Source organism: Saccopteryx bilineata, chromosome 3 (genome assembly GCF_036850765.1).
Source record: "Saccopteryx bilineata isolate mSacBil1 chromosome 3, mSacBil1_pri_phased_curated, whole genome shotgun sequence".
NCBI lineage: Eukaryota > Metazoa > Chordata > Mammalia > Chiroptera > Emballonuridae > Saccopteryx > Saccopteryx bilineata.
This window is the reverse complement of record NC_089492.1, coordinates 148,793,225-148,808,340: the sequence shown is the minus strand read 5'-3', so window position 1 is coordinate 148,808,340 and position 15,116 is coordinate 148,793,225. Positions and strand designations below refer to the sequence as shown.

Genomic DNA, 15,116 nt, shown 5'->3' with positions numbered 1-15,116 from the left:
GTAGATAAATTGCACTGAAGTAAATACACACTCACATGTGGAATTGGTGAAATCTGAATAAGGTAGCTCGCTGGAGTCTATCAATGTCATTTGCCAGTTGTGAACATTGTCCTGCTGTGCAAGGACACTGTACTACATTGCCATTATGGGAAACTAGGTCAAAGATACATAGGATCCCTCTGCATTATTTTTTACAATTGTATGTGAATTTATAATTAACTCAAAGTAATGTTTTTTAAAAAGATAAAATTAGGCCCTGGCCAGCTAGCACAGTGGATAGAGCACTGGCCCAGTAATGTAGATGTTCTAGCTTCGATTCCCAGTCAGGGCACACAGGAGAAGTGACCATCTGCTTTTCTTCCCACCCCTCTCCCTCTTTTCTCTCTCTTCACCTCCTGCAGCCAGTGGCTTGGTTGGTCAGCCCAGGTGGTCAAGACAGCTTGGCTGATTCAAGCATTGGCCCCAGACAGGGGTTGCTGAGTGGATCCTGGTCTCCCCTCCCCTCACTTAAAAAAAAGAAAAAAATATATATACACATAGGCATACACAGATATAATATACACAAATGTAAAAAACTATTTATACAGTTATTATTAATCACTAAATATTATTTAGCAGTAAATAACATTTTTTTTTCTTTTTTCACTTTCTGTCCCCACTTAGGACCTACAAATTGTACTTGTTTCTCTTGATGTCCAAACTAATGAGGGCAGGAGCTGCGTCTTCACTGATACTCTACTGTCAGGCTCCAGGGCAGCCTTGAGGTGCCTGAGGAAACGAACCACCCCACCTTCCACTTTCTGAAAACCTGCATGTACCATGAATTTAAAGAGGTAAAATAAAACTCATATTCGCCTGAAGAACATAGCTATCTACAAAGTTCACGAATGGTTTACGAAATGAAGTTCATTACTCCGTTACTTTCACTCTCCTAAGTCAACAAAAGCAACCAAAGTTGCCGCAACAGGCGCAGGGAAGGGAAGACTTGCTTGGGGGCGAAGGAAAACGGACATAGATCAAGTCTGGGCCAGGTGGGACAGTGTGCTCTGATGGAGACACACTGCCTCCAGCCTGTTTGCAGGCTGGCTATCTCTTGGGGCTTCGGACCTGGGTCCTTTGTTATCCCAGTCCGATACTTTATCCATTGTGTCACCGGTGGCCCTGCTTTTGGTGTCAGTGCCATGAACAGCCTTCAAGTTGTTGCAGCGACCTTGCCCTGCCAGGTCACTCAAGGTCAAGCAGGCCCTTCCTCAGCTCTCAGCTGCAGGTAGGCCGGACGCGTTCAGATGCAGTGGCTCCCTACATAAAGTTATGAGTAAGTTTCATGCAAATGATGTGACTTGAATGGGAAGAACCAGGTCTGCTGCACTGCAGAGGCCAGCCCAGCCAGCTAACACAGAGCATCAGCCACGGGTCTCATCTAACATTTTTCTAGTAGCCACACATAAAATGTAAAAAGAAACAAGCAAAATTAGTAAGAAATATTTTTTTATTTAATGGCAAACAAACACATGAAAAGATATTCAACATCACTGATGATTAGGGAAACACAAATCAAAGCCAAAATGGGATACCATATCACACCCATCAGCATGGTTACTATCAAAAACACCACTGTGGGCAAGCATATGGAGAAACTGGAACCCTTTTGCACTATTGGTGGGAATGTAAAATGCTGCAGCCATGATGGAAAACAGTATGGAGGTTCTAACAAAACTTAAAAACAGAACAACCATATGGTCTAAAAATTCCACTGGGTATGTACCCTAAAGAATTAAAAGCAAGATCTCGAAGAGATATCTGTACATCTTTGCTTCTAGTGGTACCATTCATGATTTCCAAGAAATGGGAACCAAAACGTCCACTGCTTGGTGAAGGGATGAAGAGAATGTGGTCTATACATACAATGGAGTATTATTCACCCTTAAAGGAAGAACTGACACATGCTACAAAATGGATAAACCTTGAGGACATTATACTGAGTAAAATAAAGCAGTTACAAAAGGACAAATACTGTAGGATCCCATTTATAAGAGGAACCTAGAATAGTCAATATCACAGACACTGATAAAATGCAGGTTGCCAAGGGTGGGAGGAGGGGGAAACGGGGAGTTGTTTAATGGGTAGTTTCAGTTTTACAAGATGGCAAAGCTCTGGGAATTGGTTGCACAATAATGTGAGTATACTTTTAACACTACTGAACCATATGTACACTTAGAAATGTTAAGATGATAATTTGTTTTTTTTACCCCAATAAAAAAAATTTTAATTTTACCCACTCTTCAAACATCTCAACATACAATGACTGGGACACTTCACAGTCTTGTTCATGTACTAAGCTTTAAATTCCCAAATAAATGATACCAACAGCACATCTAACTTGGACTAGTCTCCCCTTGAAGGCTCAATGCCCACCTGTGGCTTCCCTGTGAAGCCAGTGCTGAGCTAGACCTTACCTGTCATCCCATGTGACAAACCTGATACTTAAGTTCAAGTAACTATTAATTTCTGGAGGGGGCAGGGTATTTTTCTAGCTAGCAGACGTTTCTGGACATGATACTCATTCTCAGTCAGCTCTTTGGAAAGGCTAACAGGCAGTCTTGAATGTCTCTCCCCCTTTGTCAGGCCCCCAGGATCTGCAGAACATCATGCCTCCTCTCAGTGCTCACAAACTAAAATACCAGTTAAGAGAGGAGCACAAAGGACCCTGAAGGACACAAAGAACACAACTCCTATGAGGGTGTCAGGGACAAGTATAAATTTTAAGTCATTTCCCAAAATGACATGTGGGAGTTAATTACTAGCATTCACCTCTATCCTGACTTTTCTCAACTCATACTTCTAATAGCACTGACTTTGTAAAACATTTAGAGCACATTTGTACTAAAACACATCTGGTGAAAGCACGCTCAACAGAAAAGGCACTCAACCGCCAACACTGTCAGTGGTTTTGGTTAAAAAAGTAGTTTTTCCCTAAGAGAGTTTTTCCCTAGTTTGTCCACTTTATCCTCTCGGGGTGAAAGGAGACAAAAACTTGGTCAAGTGAAGTAATGACGCTCCCTCACAGACTCTGGGCGTGTCCTCCGAAAAACCAGAGATGTCCAAAAACATGAAGACGTTTCTGATACAGATGCCTGGCTGCTGTGTGTCCCACAAAGAATGTACTTTCTCAGTAGAACAGAGATGTAAGAACAACACTAACATACACTGTTCTCTACCCCAAGTTGCTGAGCAGAAGCTGTGGACATGGGCGCCCCCGGCTAAGGAGAACCCCTTCATAACCTCACACTTGGGCCCCACAAAGACTTCTTTGTGAAAAAAATGTATTTTGCAATAAATTATCAAAAGCTTCATTGACAATATTAATGGATGTGGTTGAGAAAGGAATACTGAACACAGCCAGAAAGAAGAGAGCCAAATCTACCAACTCAGCAAATTTCAGTGGCCTTCAGGAACTGAACTATTATACAAATATTCAGGAAAATGTTATGGACCAAAAACAGGGGAAATGCTATTCTAACACTCACATCTGACTGTCCTCTCCTCCCTCCAGACCCCCAGCTCCCTCCACCCCAGCTCAACCCCTCCCCAACTAATCTCCCAAGAACAAATTCTGAAAACTTACCTTGGAACATGAACTTCAGACACACTCCTTGTAACTGATCATTTAATCCTATGCACCAATCTACTGAAATGAAGTTAATACTATAAAATTACACTCGGATCCATGGCTATACTTCATAGGCATAACCATAACTTTGCTAAATAATTTAGACTGTGATCTCTAAGTAGCAGTGCTTACACCTTATAATTAGATCAATAAGTAGTATGTCACCAAAAAAAGCACTCATGCTGCCTTTACATTAAAAGTACATTATCTCCCCCCCTACCTGGTTAACAGGGACGAAGAAAGGGTTTCTGAGCATTAAGCCACCACCTGCAGAGACTGGTTTGGTCTGAGAGTGAAAAACTGTTAACAGCTTTCGAAGGCTCCTTAAACATGTAGGTTTTTAAACACACACACACCGCTGGGCCCTGTTAACTCATTTAGTAAGAATACTGTGGACTCATGTACTTAGGAATATTTTCATGGGCAGAAAAACATCTGCAAGGACCAAGAACTTCAAAGGCTGAAATGAGTTCAGAAGCTATTCCAATAGCAATAATTAACGGAATAGCAGTAATAAAATTTCTGGCTCCTTCCCTGAGGAGGGAACCTAATAAAGTGCAGTCACTGCTTGGTATCCTGGGGGATTGGTTCCAGGACTCCGGCAGTTACTGAAACCCATGGACACTCCAGTCCCTGATATAAAATGGCATAAATATAAAATTGCACACAGTCAATATTTGCATATTGAGGTGACAGCAGGAGTTTCTCAAAAGCACTTCATGTGTGTGGACTCAGTTCAGCGTGCATGTGTGGGAAATTCAAACTCTGCTCTTTTGAGACTTTCACCCTCCTCTGGAATATTTTCCATCTGCAGTTGGTGACTCTTCTAATATGAAATCAGTGGATACAGAGGGTCAACTGTCTCTCTCAGCATTTAGCAGGAAATACATAGCCAAATGTAGCTGCTGTTGTTATCATTTGTGCCTGCCACATCCCAGGTGTGCACAACCTCTGACAAGTGACTAACCCTCTAAGGTTCTTTCTCTGACATGGGGACAGACCAGCACAGTTCTCACCTCACTGGAGGTTATGAAGACCAAAGCCTGCAGAATTGGTAAACGTGAGATCTGTCATTGTGTTCCAGCAATTAAGTGTCTCCTCTGGTGACGTGTCACTTATGTTTTAATATCATCAATACTGAATTTCTTAATCAGTAATGCTGCCAACTTGCTTGTATCTTGTAAAAGCAGGATAGGCTAATCTGGAGCAACAGTAAAAGAAAGCCAGCTGAATCGTGATGGAAGCAGGAGCCTTTCCCATCAGTGGCAACAACAATTTGAACCCGCATACAGTAAGAGGGTGACCTTACTGCCTGTACTCAAAGTCACACGCCAAGGGTCAATGATCTAAGCAAGCCTGTAGATGTTTTTTATCTGGTTTGTAGAGTGTTTTGAAAGTTCTAAATTAGTTGTCAATGTTTAAGCATCTGGATATTTGGCATCAAAATCTGCATTCTTGGATGATCTGGCAATACAGGACAATCTACCAAGACCATGCACCCACAGGGCCACAACTGGGGGTGAAGGCTTTCCAGTTTACCCAACTCCCACCAGGTCAGCTCCCTTGCTTGCTGATGGTACTGCCAGGTGTTTCTGAGCACTGATGTTTGCCACTCCTGGTTCAGACCCTAAAACTACCTTTCATCCTTGAAACAGAAACCCACAATCTAATCTTACTGGGGCTATGTTCAAACTCTCTGAGCAAACAAAATAAGCCCAAAGAACAATCAGTAGAAAACATAGCACGTTCATGGTCCTACGCTGGCACTGACTATATGTCAGTTTTGGAAGTGATTAACTTGTCTCATCTCTTTCTTCACACTTTTGGTTATGTTAAACTATTTGCTGGACCTGACTGAATCCCTTTCAAGTGGAATGTCATTAATAAATACTGTAAACTTAGCAGCACGGACTCCAGCACTGCTTCCTAATAAACGGAAGTTTAGACCTCAACTTACCGCTGTCACAAAACTTGGTGGCATTTTTTTTAATGTTGGTTTGACGTTTTATTGGACACATCCTCTACTCTGATCGATATGAAATAAAACAGTAAAAGGATTCTAAAACAAGCTATAAGTGCCACACGTACCCTTTCAGTAGATATTCAAACAATCACATGTTCAACGCCCCTTACTCGGAACTGCTTACCCATTGCATTGAGATAATGGTTGAAGGCCTGGCAAGGAGGACTCGGGGTTTGTGTTGATTTGTCACAACTCATGGGTGCTGGGCTCCTGTCTGTGTCAAAAGAGAAATACCCACTGGAGGATCGAGACAGCAGGGAGGATCTTCTCACAAAGATGAAAAGCGGGGATCTGGTAGCAAAAGGCCCAGGGCTGGCAGGTGGGGCCAGTGGGCCCTGAGGGCTGCTGTGGGGGCAGCGCTCCCCTTCGCCTTCAGGATTACCTTGCTGTTCTATCTGTACAGAGGTGGGGGCCCCAGGCCTGAGTTGAGGAGGCCTCTCCGTGGGCTGTAATTGTCCACCTTCTCTGTCACACTCAGAACTTACATCGGAAGGTTGCTTTGCCATTTGGTCTTTTTTTCTGCAAGTAAAATAAAAACTAAAATTATCTCAAGCAAAATAATCACAAGTAACTAACTATGATTTACTCATTAAAAATTAGTATCAAATATTCTAACAGTTATTACTTTGTATATTTCTGACATCCTTCCAAATAAAGAATAAAAATATACCTAATATAACAAAAGTATCGTTTGTGTTCGGAGGACTAAATTTCCTGCCACCACACAAAACACGGTGACAAGTCAATGACTTGCAGCCCACAAGCTGTGGGATTGGTGCTGGAACACAAACACAAGTTTTGGGAGAGGCAGCGTGTCTGAAGTCTATACACAGTACTCTCTGCTCAGAGCCGACTGGCCTACGCCAGAACCCTCGGAGGTCTCTGATTCCTTGGTTTCCGAGACTAGACCCTGTGCTTGGAGCATAAGAGTGCGCGCAAAGGCAGCGACTGCAGGCGGTTGGCCGCGTTCCCCGCTCCGGCCCCATTGTTCTGCGGAAAGTGCTGAGGGCAGCAAGTCTAGGGAGGTTTGGCAAGGGCCGTCCGTCGTAGTAAGTGCGTCACAATAGAGTTTGTAACTCCGAGCCCGCTCGGCCCGCTCCACTCCCGCCCGCCAGTCCGCAGTCCCTCCCCAAGGGGGTAGCGCGCCGCACCCACCCGGCAAAAAAGTCCACGCACACTGTTATGTGAACACCTCCGAATAGAGGTGTCCCCGAAGCCGGCCCCAGCGCCGGGGCAAGTCATCAACAGTAACCCCGTACGCCAGGCGACGCTGGGCGCCCGGCCTCTTCACGACATAGGTCCTCCCTCTCCCCGCAAACAGGCCGAAACTCACGTCCGCCCTTTCCCTTCTGAACGTCGCGTCCGGTCCCGGGCCCCGCGGCGTCCGGCCCGTACCCTTCGCCGACCCGGAGCCCCCAGACCGTCACCACGAAGGCGGCGCCCAAGACAAAGCCCGGGACCCGCGCTCAGAGGCCGGGGGGCGGCGCAGAGCCCGCAGCTGGCCGCGCGCCCGCCGCCGCGCTCCGCCGGGCCACCCAGGGCTCCGCGCGCCGCGCTTCTGTCCCGCACCGCCCCAGCCGCTGCTGCCGCCGTCGGGAACATCCTCCCCTCGGCCGCTCCTCCCCTTGCGCACTGCGCCCGCCGCCGCCGGCTCCGCCACCTCCCCGCGCCGCGGGCGCCGGTGCCCGCGCGCGCACGCTCCGAGCCCCAACCAATCGCCGGCCCCGGCGGGGGCGGCGCCTACTGGCTAGGCCGCCAGAGGCAATGCGATTGTTGACAAATTCGCCTCCGAGCACGGCGCGGGCTGTGGCGGCGGCTTCGAGGAGTCGGGGCCCAGGTAGCCTGGCGGCCCGGTTACCCGGCCTATCCCTGTGCCCGTCCCGACGTCGCCCGTGCCTCAGCAGCTCCCACCTCCCCTAGAAGGTAGTCACCTTGAGACAAAGCAGGAGCCGCAGGCGGTCCTCAGACTCGGGTCCTTTCTGCCGCTCGCCGCCCCCCAACCCAGGTCCGCCTAAAGGCCGCCGCCACACCCGCCCCAACTGCAGCACCCGTCCTTTCCAACTTCTTTCCGGTGCGATGCGACCACACCAAATCCGAGCGGTCAACCCCAAGGACAGGTCACCGCCAGCAGCACCGCGAGGTATCAGGCTGCGCTTGGGCATGCCCCAGTCGTTAAGACCGCCGGCCAGCCCCACGTACGGGGCAGGTCTGCTGCCCTCGCTCGTCAGACCCTAGGTCTCTCGCTGTCCCTGGCTCGTGAGCATCGTCCGCAGGGGTCTCGCAAACAGGGCAGGGTCCACGGACACGTCCGAGAAGGCGGACACAGCGGCTGCCCCGACCTCTCATCCTGATGTGTACGAGAAAAAGCCGAATCGCGTCAGTCCCCAGCACAGTTCCCAAGTCCTCAGCATCGAGCCTGCGCGCCCAAGACCTGTTCGTAGAGCGCGGCAAGAGAAACTTCCCGGCCGGGCGCGCAGCGCACACCGCAGAGCAGTCTCAGCTCCCGGGCGGGCGCGGAGGCCGCGCTTGCCTCTCCAGAGGCCCGACGCTGCACCACACCGCACGCCGCATCGCGGTCCGTCTGCATTCTACTAAACGCTAACAGCCTCTGCGCGGACGACCCCTCACCCAAGTGGAAATACTAGGGGAGAGGACCTGATCCGCTCTAATCGCCGCTTCCCACCCGGCCACAGGCGGGAAGGGGACGTGTGTCTCGGCCAGCACGTGCGCGGGAAGCGAGCAGGAGGTGGAACGTGTGGCTCTCGCGTCAGCCAACCACCAGTCCCGCCCGCGCCCGGGGATTCGGAGGTATTTACCTTGCGTTTCTCAGTCTGAGAGTTAGAGTCAGACATTGGGGGGGCGCGGGCCAGGGGAAGGCGCCGAAGTGGTGGCGGCGGAAGCTGGGCGAGCCGAGCAGCCCGAGGTGATGCTGGCCGCAGTGGGCAGGGCGCGCCGAGCGTCTGCAAGGACCCCGCGGCGGCACTGGCTGTGTCACAGGCGGGAGCGATCTGTAGAGCTTAAGAGCTTCAGACCGCGCGGAACGAAGTGAAACCTGCGCAGCCCTGCAGCCCAGCTCCGGACCGCGGCCCCGCGTCCGCGGCCAATCACTGTCGGCCCCGCCCCCGCCAAAACCCGCCCAACCTCGGCCAGCCCCGCCCCTTCACCCTGTGGCCTCCGCGCGCACTAGCTGCCGCAGGTAAAGGCGGGGAGGACGGCCGGGTTCCCGCTGCGCGCGCCGCTCGCCCAGCCCTAGCCCCAGCCCCAGCCCCAGCCCAAAGTGTTTACCAAGTGACTCGGACTGCCGGCGGCCGAGTGCGCACCCATCCCCCATCCCAATGTGCATCCTCGCTTCTTCCCCCACCCGGTGACGGCCGCGGTGTGTGCGTGGAACAGAGGGGGCGCTCCCGGCTCATTGAGCAGACCAGGTCGCTGCCGCTCGCAGAGCCTCAGAAGGCGGCCCTGAGCCCTGGACCCAGTGCTGGAGTTTCTCTCAGCCGCGTTGGGGCAGGGGTGAGAACGGGTTGGTCTCCTAGAACGCGCGAGCCCACAGCGGAGAAGGGCGCTTCTGCGCAATCCCCACTCCCAGAGTCCGGGCTTCCGGCGGGACCCTATCTTCAGGCTGCTCATTTTCCTTTAGGGGCGCACTCCTCCTGACACCTAGCTTTTCTCCCGCACCGAACCTCCGCTAAGCGACGGAGCCCTTAGAGTGCAGAGACAAGAGAACAGGGCACCGAGTGATCCCCAAGGCTTCTTTCTGCAGCCCGGGTGCGAGACGGCAAACGAGCGCGCACTGAGCAGGTAAAATAGGGAAATGAAAAAGAACTTTAAAAAATCCTTTTAAGAGGAAAAAAAGATAAAGAAACGAGAAGAGCCATGGCCTCCGGGTGGGAGAGAGGGTGGTACCTCCGATGAGTTGGGATCCTCAAGTTTTGGGGGGCTTAGGGATCCTTCCTTCGGCGTGCTGAGGCCAGTGCAAGCGGCCGTGGGGTTCAAGCGTGCGTAAAGAGCGCTATACCTCTCTGCCCCTTGGCCCTGCGCGCTTTTTTCAGGTTTCTCCTTGGAATCCGCGGCCCCACTCCCGCGCGCCACCGCGTTTTTCTGGTCTGCAGCCCCACCTGTCCTAGTGCGCGTCCTGCGCGCCCACTCCCTGTGCTCCGGAGGCTTTCAGACACCGCGGGGTGGGAGTGAGGGCAAGGTCGGTCGCGAGAAGGGACATCTCGCCGCGGGTAAATCAAGATTAGACAGATTAAAGAAAGTCCATTTCGGGGCTGCCGTAACCAGCACCCAGGAACTGAGTCGGGGGGGGGGGTCCTCGGTGCTATTTCGCCCTCTAGCCACCTTGGTCAGTTTTTGTAAACAAATATAGAGAGGCCTTGTGACAACATAGCTCCAGATTAAATTCTCAGAGCACCCTCCGGTGAGTCCTGAGTGAGTGGTTAGGGCTTGGAGGAGGGGATTTTGCTGCAGGACGCAGAGGCTTGGAGCGCCTGTTGGTGATCGTAGGTGCTGGCCGCAGTCGAACCCTGCGTGGTAGCCGCTCGGCGTGGCACCGGGAACCAACCACGGAAGCGGCTACGTCCGCTAGGAGCCCTAGCCTGCCGCGCGTCCGGGTGCTCCGCACTCTCCGTGGGTCTGGGCGAGGCAGGCAGGGGCCGGAAAAGAAATGCGGAGAAGGAAGCCCTGGTGGTGTCGTCTGCTCCGGTGCAGCTCCGCCACCCCCGCGCTGCCGGCTCTAGCGATCCGGTGAACACTTTCAAAAACAAAGGCGTGTAAGAAAGCAACCTGTTAAGCGCTCTTATCTAGCACATAACCAGGAGGTCGGGTCGGAGGCGGCTGTTTATGCCACTCAGGCTGTGCTGAGGAGCTTGGGACGAGGGCCCCGTACCGGTGACCGCGAGCCCTTCCCGCCCAGTCTCGCAGCGACTGTAGATCCTCCTAAAACCGGCCCGAGTCCCAAAAGGGGGCAGCGGGAGAGGGGCGTTGGGCAGCAGGTCTCCTCTCCGGTCACGGATGGCGCCTTTGCGGACACCGGCAGAGCGGAGCGGTGCCGCCTCCACGACGTGTGGAGCGGGAGGATGGAGGATGGCTGGGACCGAAAGGGCCACGGGGATCTGAGAGATGGGAAGTCCGCAGCCCTCGCCAGGCACACAGGCGTTGGTGGTCTCTCCAAGCTCCGAAACCTACTTACTGCAGGGTATGGCCCGACCCGCCTCCCCGCCCTCGGCAAGTCCCGGGAGAGACTTCGCGTCGCTTAATTTCTTTATTACACGTGCTATTTGCGCTAGTAGAGAGCTTAGTACAGTTAAGTTTGGTTGAAAATATTTTCCTGCGGCCGACGTGCCGCAGGCCTGGGAGGACCAACCGAGCTGGTGCTTTGTGGGCTAGCCCCCTAGCATAGGCTCCGGTCCGGCCCTGCGTTTCCTCACAGAGCCCCGGAGGCTAGGAATCACTGAAGCCGCGTCGCTTGCTGAGCTGAATCTGCCCGCACGTGTCTGATATCTGTGCTTTGATTCTTTTTTCCACCCCGCACCACAGTTTTTCAAAATCAATAGGAATCTTGAGTCACCGCGGCCAGCGGAAGACCTTGGGTGGCACCGGGTTGTGGGCCGCACTTGCAGGGAGCCCATTTAATCGAGGGCGTCCTGCCGAAGCCGGAGATGTAGCGTGGTTCGGTCGGGTTACTTGGAGAGGGCGCAGCCCCTTATTTGCACTCCCTTCGCCGCAGTCCGACACGCGCCTTGACAGCCGAGGCTGCACTTGGGCTTCGTGGTCCCGCGCGCACCGTCCCGGCCTCCACTCCAGCGTCAGAGAAGCGACATGGTGCAGCTGCGGACGGACCACCACTCTGCCGCCACGCCCGCTACAACTTGGCTCTTTGGCTCTGGGTTTGGGACTCCGAGAGCAAGTTCTTTCCTGGGCCGGGGGCTGCCGCGGCGCGGGGTAAAAGTCCCAGGAGGCCGGCGGGTTGGTGATTCCATCGATCGGCGCGTGCAGGTAAGGTGTGCGGAATGTTAAAGGCAGAGATCACCCTCAAGGCATCATCCTTCACAGAGTCACACAAAGCCAGCAACTGCAAAACAGAACGCAAAGGAACAAGTCAGGTGCTGGCTCACTCGCTGCAGCAGGACGCCCACCCTCCAGCACCTGCAGGCCCAATGACCCAATTTCCTGGGACCCGGAGGGTAAAGGCAGTCATTCTTTAATAACTCTCCAAGCCCTTTTCATCTTAGACATTCCTAACTCGGTGACACCAAGTCTGGCAGAAACTCACGTTTTCCATAAACAGGTTGGGGTGGGCTCCAAATCAGCTGGGAGCTCCCGACCAAAGCCTGAGAATTTAATTAATTTCCGCCCTCCTCTCCCTACTCCCGCAGCCCTCTCCCGCCTCCTGTTCCCTCGGTAGTGCCTGGGGTGCCACCCTCTGGCGCGCACAGGCAAGTGAACTGGCAGAAAGAGCAGGCGAACTGCTGCGTTCTCAGCAGCGCCTCCCCCCACCCTGTTCCTCCACCCACACTCCCACCCCTTACTGGCAGCAGGCCACTGCTCCTGAAACGCTGAGCGATGGTGCAACTGCTGCAGGGGGTGGGGAAGCTTTGGCACCTTTGTGCATCTTCCACCTGGCTACTGCGGGAACCCCTCACCTTCATTCAGTTAACACCAAGGAACCCCATCTGTGCTCCTCTGCCCCATTCTGGCAACCATTGGAAAGCAGGATAAGATATCCCAGCAGAAAGAGGAAGTTGCAGGCCAGTGATTTTGTAGGAGCTGCACCGGGTATATTTTATTTCATTTTCCATGGTTTAGCAGCCAGTGCAATCTTTTTATTCCCAAGAAAAAAGAAGCTACCAAAAATAATAGATTGCTTTTCTAAAATTCAAAACAAATGCCAACAGCGGGATTGCTCTCTCCAATAACCAGCTACACACTATACTTCATTTTTCAAGTTTCAGTCAGCCATAAATTTCTTTCACTCACCAAATAACAGTGCACCCCAGGTTTTTGTGGTTTATGTTTATGGTTTTAAACTTCACCGAACCAGCTACACCTTTGCCCTCATGGGAGTGGTCATCCCGGGGTTACACTAATGTTGGTAAGACCACAGTTCCTTTAAAGCAGTTCAAAATGCAATTTCAGGTGTTCAGAGAAGGTGTGTGGGGGGGGGGTGGCCAAAAAAACGAGGCAGCATTGAAGAACATGAATTTTTATAGTCTACAATACCTCTTCCTTTCAAATGTGCTCTATTACAACAGTAATTTCTAATGAAAACCTTCATTCTTTATGCACTGTGGTTAAGCACCATCAAATCAGTACTGAAAAGACTTTGATCATATTTGCAAGATGCACTGTGATGAACTTTCGCTGACCAAGATTTCAAGGTTTCTAATTAATACTCTTGACAAATCCCTGACTAATCTGTCAACTCTCGAGGTCTTTAACCACAAAGTTCAAAACCATGAGATGGGTAGTCTCTATACCTTTCACATATTGTGATGTCATTATTCAAGATAAATTTTACTTTGGGTTTGCATTAAGAAACTCAATAAATTTTTGTCATATATTCAACAGTGGGGGAAATTTAATGATTTGAATGAATGTTGTGTGGAAGAGTGGGTTTGGTCTATTTGGTGCCAAACAGAATGTGTCCAGAGGTAAAAATTATAGGAGGCAGATTTCTATTCAATATTTTTACAACTTTAAAAATAAGGATAAAATAGACTAAATTTAAAAAGAAGGAATCAGACTGTGGGTGGTTGGCTCAATGGTAAAGTGTCAGTCTAGTGTGTAAATGTCCCAGGTTTGATTCCAGATCAAGGGCATACAGGAGAAGTGATCATCCGCTTCTCCACCCCTCCCCTTCATATCCCTCTCTCGCTCTCTCTCTCTCTCTCTTCCTCACCTGCAGCCATGGTTTGATTGGTTTGACTGTATCAGCCAGGACATTAACCAGGCACCAGCACCGTGGAGCCTCTGCCTCAGGCACTAAAAATAGCTAGGTTGTGACCCTGATGGGAAAAGCATCGACCCCAGATGGGGTCGCTGGGTGGATCCCAGTTGGAGAATATAGGGGAGTCTGTCTATCTCTCCTCCTGTCACTTGGAAAAAGAAGAAAAAAAAAAGGAATCAAATAGCTGGTGCCAATTACTTCACTTGCACATGTTTGACTCACCCCTCCAGTGACACTCTGAAGAGGAATGCTGCACTGATGACAAGGACCAGAGGTTGACTGCTAAGATTTTTCTAACCCTAAACTCTGAGGCTAAGATACTCCTTTTGCTTTTCTCTGTTTCTCACAGAATTCCTGGGGCCCCCACAATTAGGGTCTAGATCAGGGGTCCCCAAACTAAGGCCCGTGGGCCACATGTGGCCTCCTGAGGCCATTTATCCGGCCCCCGCCACATTTCCGGAAGGGGCACCTCTTTCATTGGTGGTCAGTGAGAGGAGCATAGTTTCCATTGAAATACTGGTCAGTTTGTTGATTTAAATTTACTTGTTCTTTATTTTAAATATTGTATTTGTTCCCGTTTTGTTTTTTTTTTACTTTATTCTTTCTTCTTTTTTTTTTTTTTTGTATCTTTCTGAAGCTGGAAACAGGGAGAGACAGCCAGACAGACTCCTGCATGCGCCCCACCGGGATCCACCCAGCACGCCCACCAGGGGCGAAGCTCTGCCCACCAGGGGGCAATGCTCTGCCGTGACCAGAGACACTCCAGCGTCTGGGGCAGAGGCCAAGGAGCCATCCCCAGCGCCCGGGCCATCCTTGCTCCAATGGAGCCTCGGCTGCGGGAGGGGAAGAGAGAGAGACAGAGAGGAAGGAGGGGGGGTGGAGAAGCAAATGGGTGCCTCTCCTATGTGCCCTGGCCGGGAACCGCACCCGGGTCCCCCACACGCCAGGCCGACGCTCCACCGCTGAGCTAACTGGCCAGGGCCTGTTTTTTTTACTTTAAAATAAGATCTGTGCAGTGTGCATAGGGATTTGTTCATACTTTTTTTTATAGTCTGGCCCTCCAATGGTCTAAGGGACAGTGAACTGGCCCCCTGTGTAAAAAGTTTGGGGACCCCTGGTCTAGATGGAAGGATCAGGCATCATTCATGTTATAACCCATTTCATGGTGATCCCAGGTCTTCTCCCACCTCTGCCTGTGAGGATGATGATACTGATGACCATTCTTTTCACTTGTAGAGTGTGCACTGGTGTCTCGTCTCGCCTGCCTTAGAGGCAGTGCTGGGCACTGGAGGCTTCTTGGTGCACACTGTGGAAATTTTTACAAATATATTCTTTTTTTGTATTTTTCTGAAGCTGGAAACAGGGAGGCAGTCAGACAGACTCCCGCATGCGCCCAACTGGGATCCACCCGGCACACCCACCAGGGGGCGATGCTCTGCCCATCCGGGGCGTAGCTCTGTTGTGACCAGAGCCACTAG

At 51.3% G+C, this 15,116-nt stretch overlaps 2 protein-coding genes across 7 annotated transcripts in view; one reads left to right on the top strand and one right to left on the bottom strand.

The window, feature by feature from the left end:
* Window positions 1–8,735, bottom strand: part of BCL2L11 (BCL2 like 11) — a 45,406-nt gene extending 36,671 nt beyond the window's left edge. For 2 of the 6 annotated variants that reach the window (XM_066267704.1, XM_066267705.1), the window contains exons 1-3: window positions 7,027–7,344; window positions 6,076–6,212; window positions 5,818–5,907 (exon numbers count right to left, since the gene is read on the bottom strand). In XM_066267704.1, the coding sequence (XP_066123801.1) occupies window positions 5,818–5,907; window positions 6,076–6,212; window positions 7,027–7,295 (496 nt within the window). In that variant the 5' untranslated portion in view covers window positions 7,296–7,344. Of the gene's footprint in view, window positions 1–5,817; window positions 6,213–7,026; window positions 7,345–8,509 lie in introns of those variants that run through there. The other 4 variants (XM_066267707.1, XM_066267706.1, XM_066267703.1 and 1 more) reach the window with 4 other exon arrangements.
* A 217-nt stretch (window positions 8,736–8,952) lies between these two features.
* Window positions 8,953–15,116, top strand: part of LOC136330624 (uncharacterized) — a 72,016-nt gene continuing 65,852 nt past the window's right edge. The window contains exons 1-2 of the mRNA XM_066267708.1: window positions 8,953–9,203; window positions 9,331–9,491. The gene's annotated coding sequence lies outside the window, so the exon portion shown is untranslated. The remainder of the gene's footprint in view (window positions 9,204–9,330; window positions 9,492–15,116) is intronic.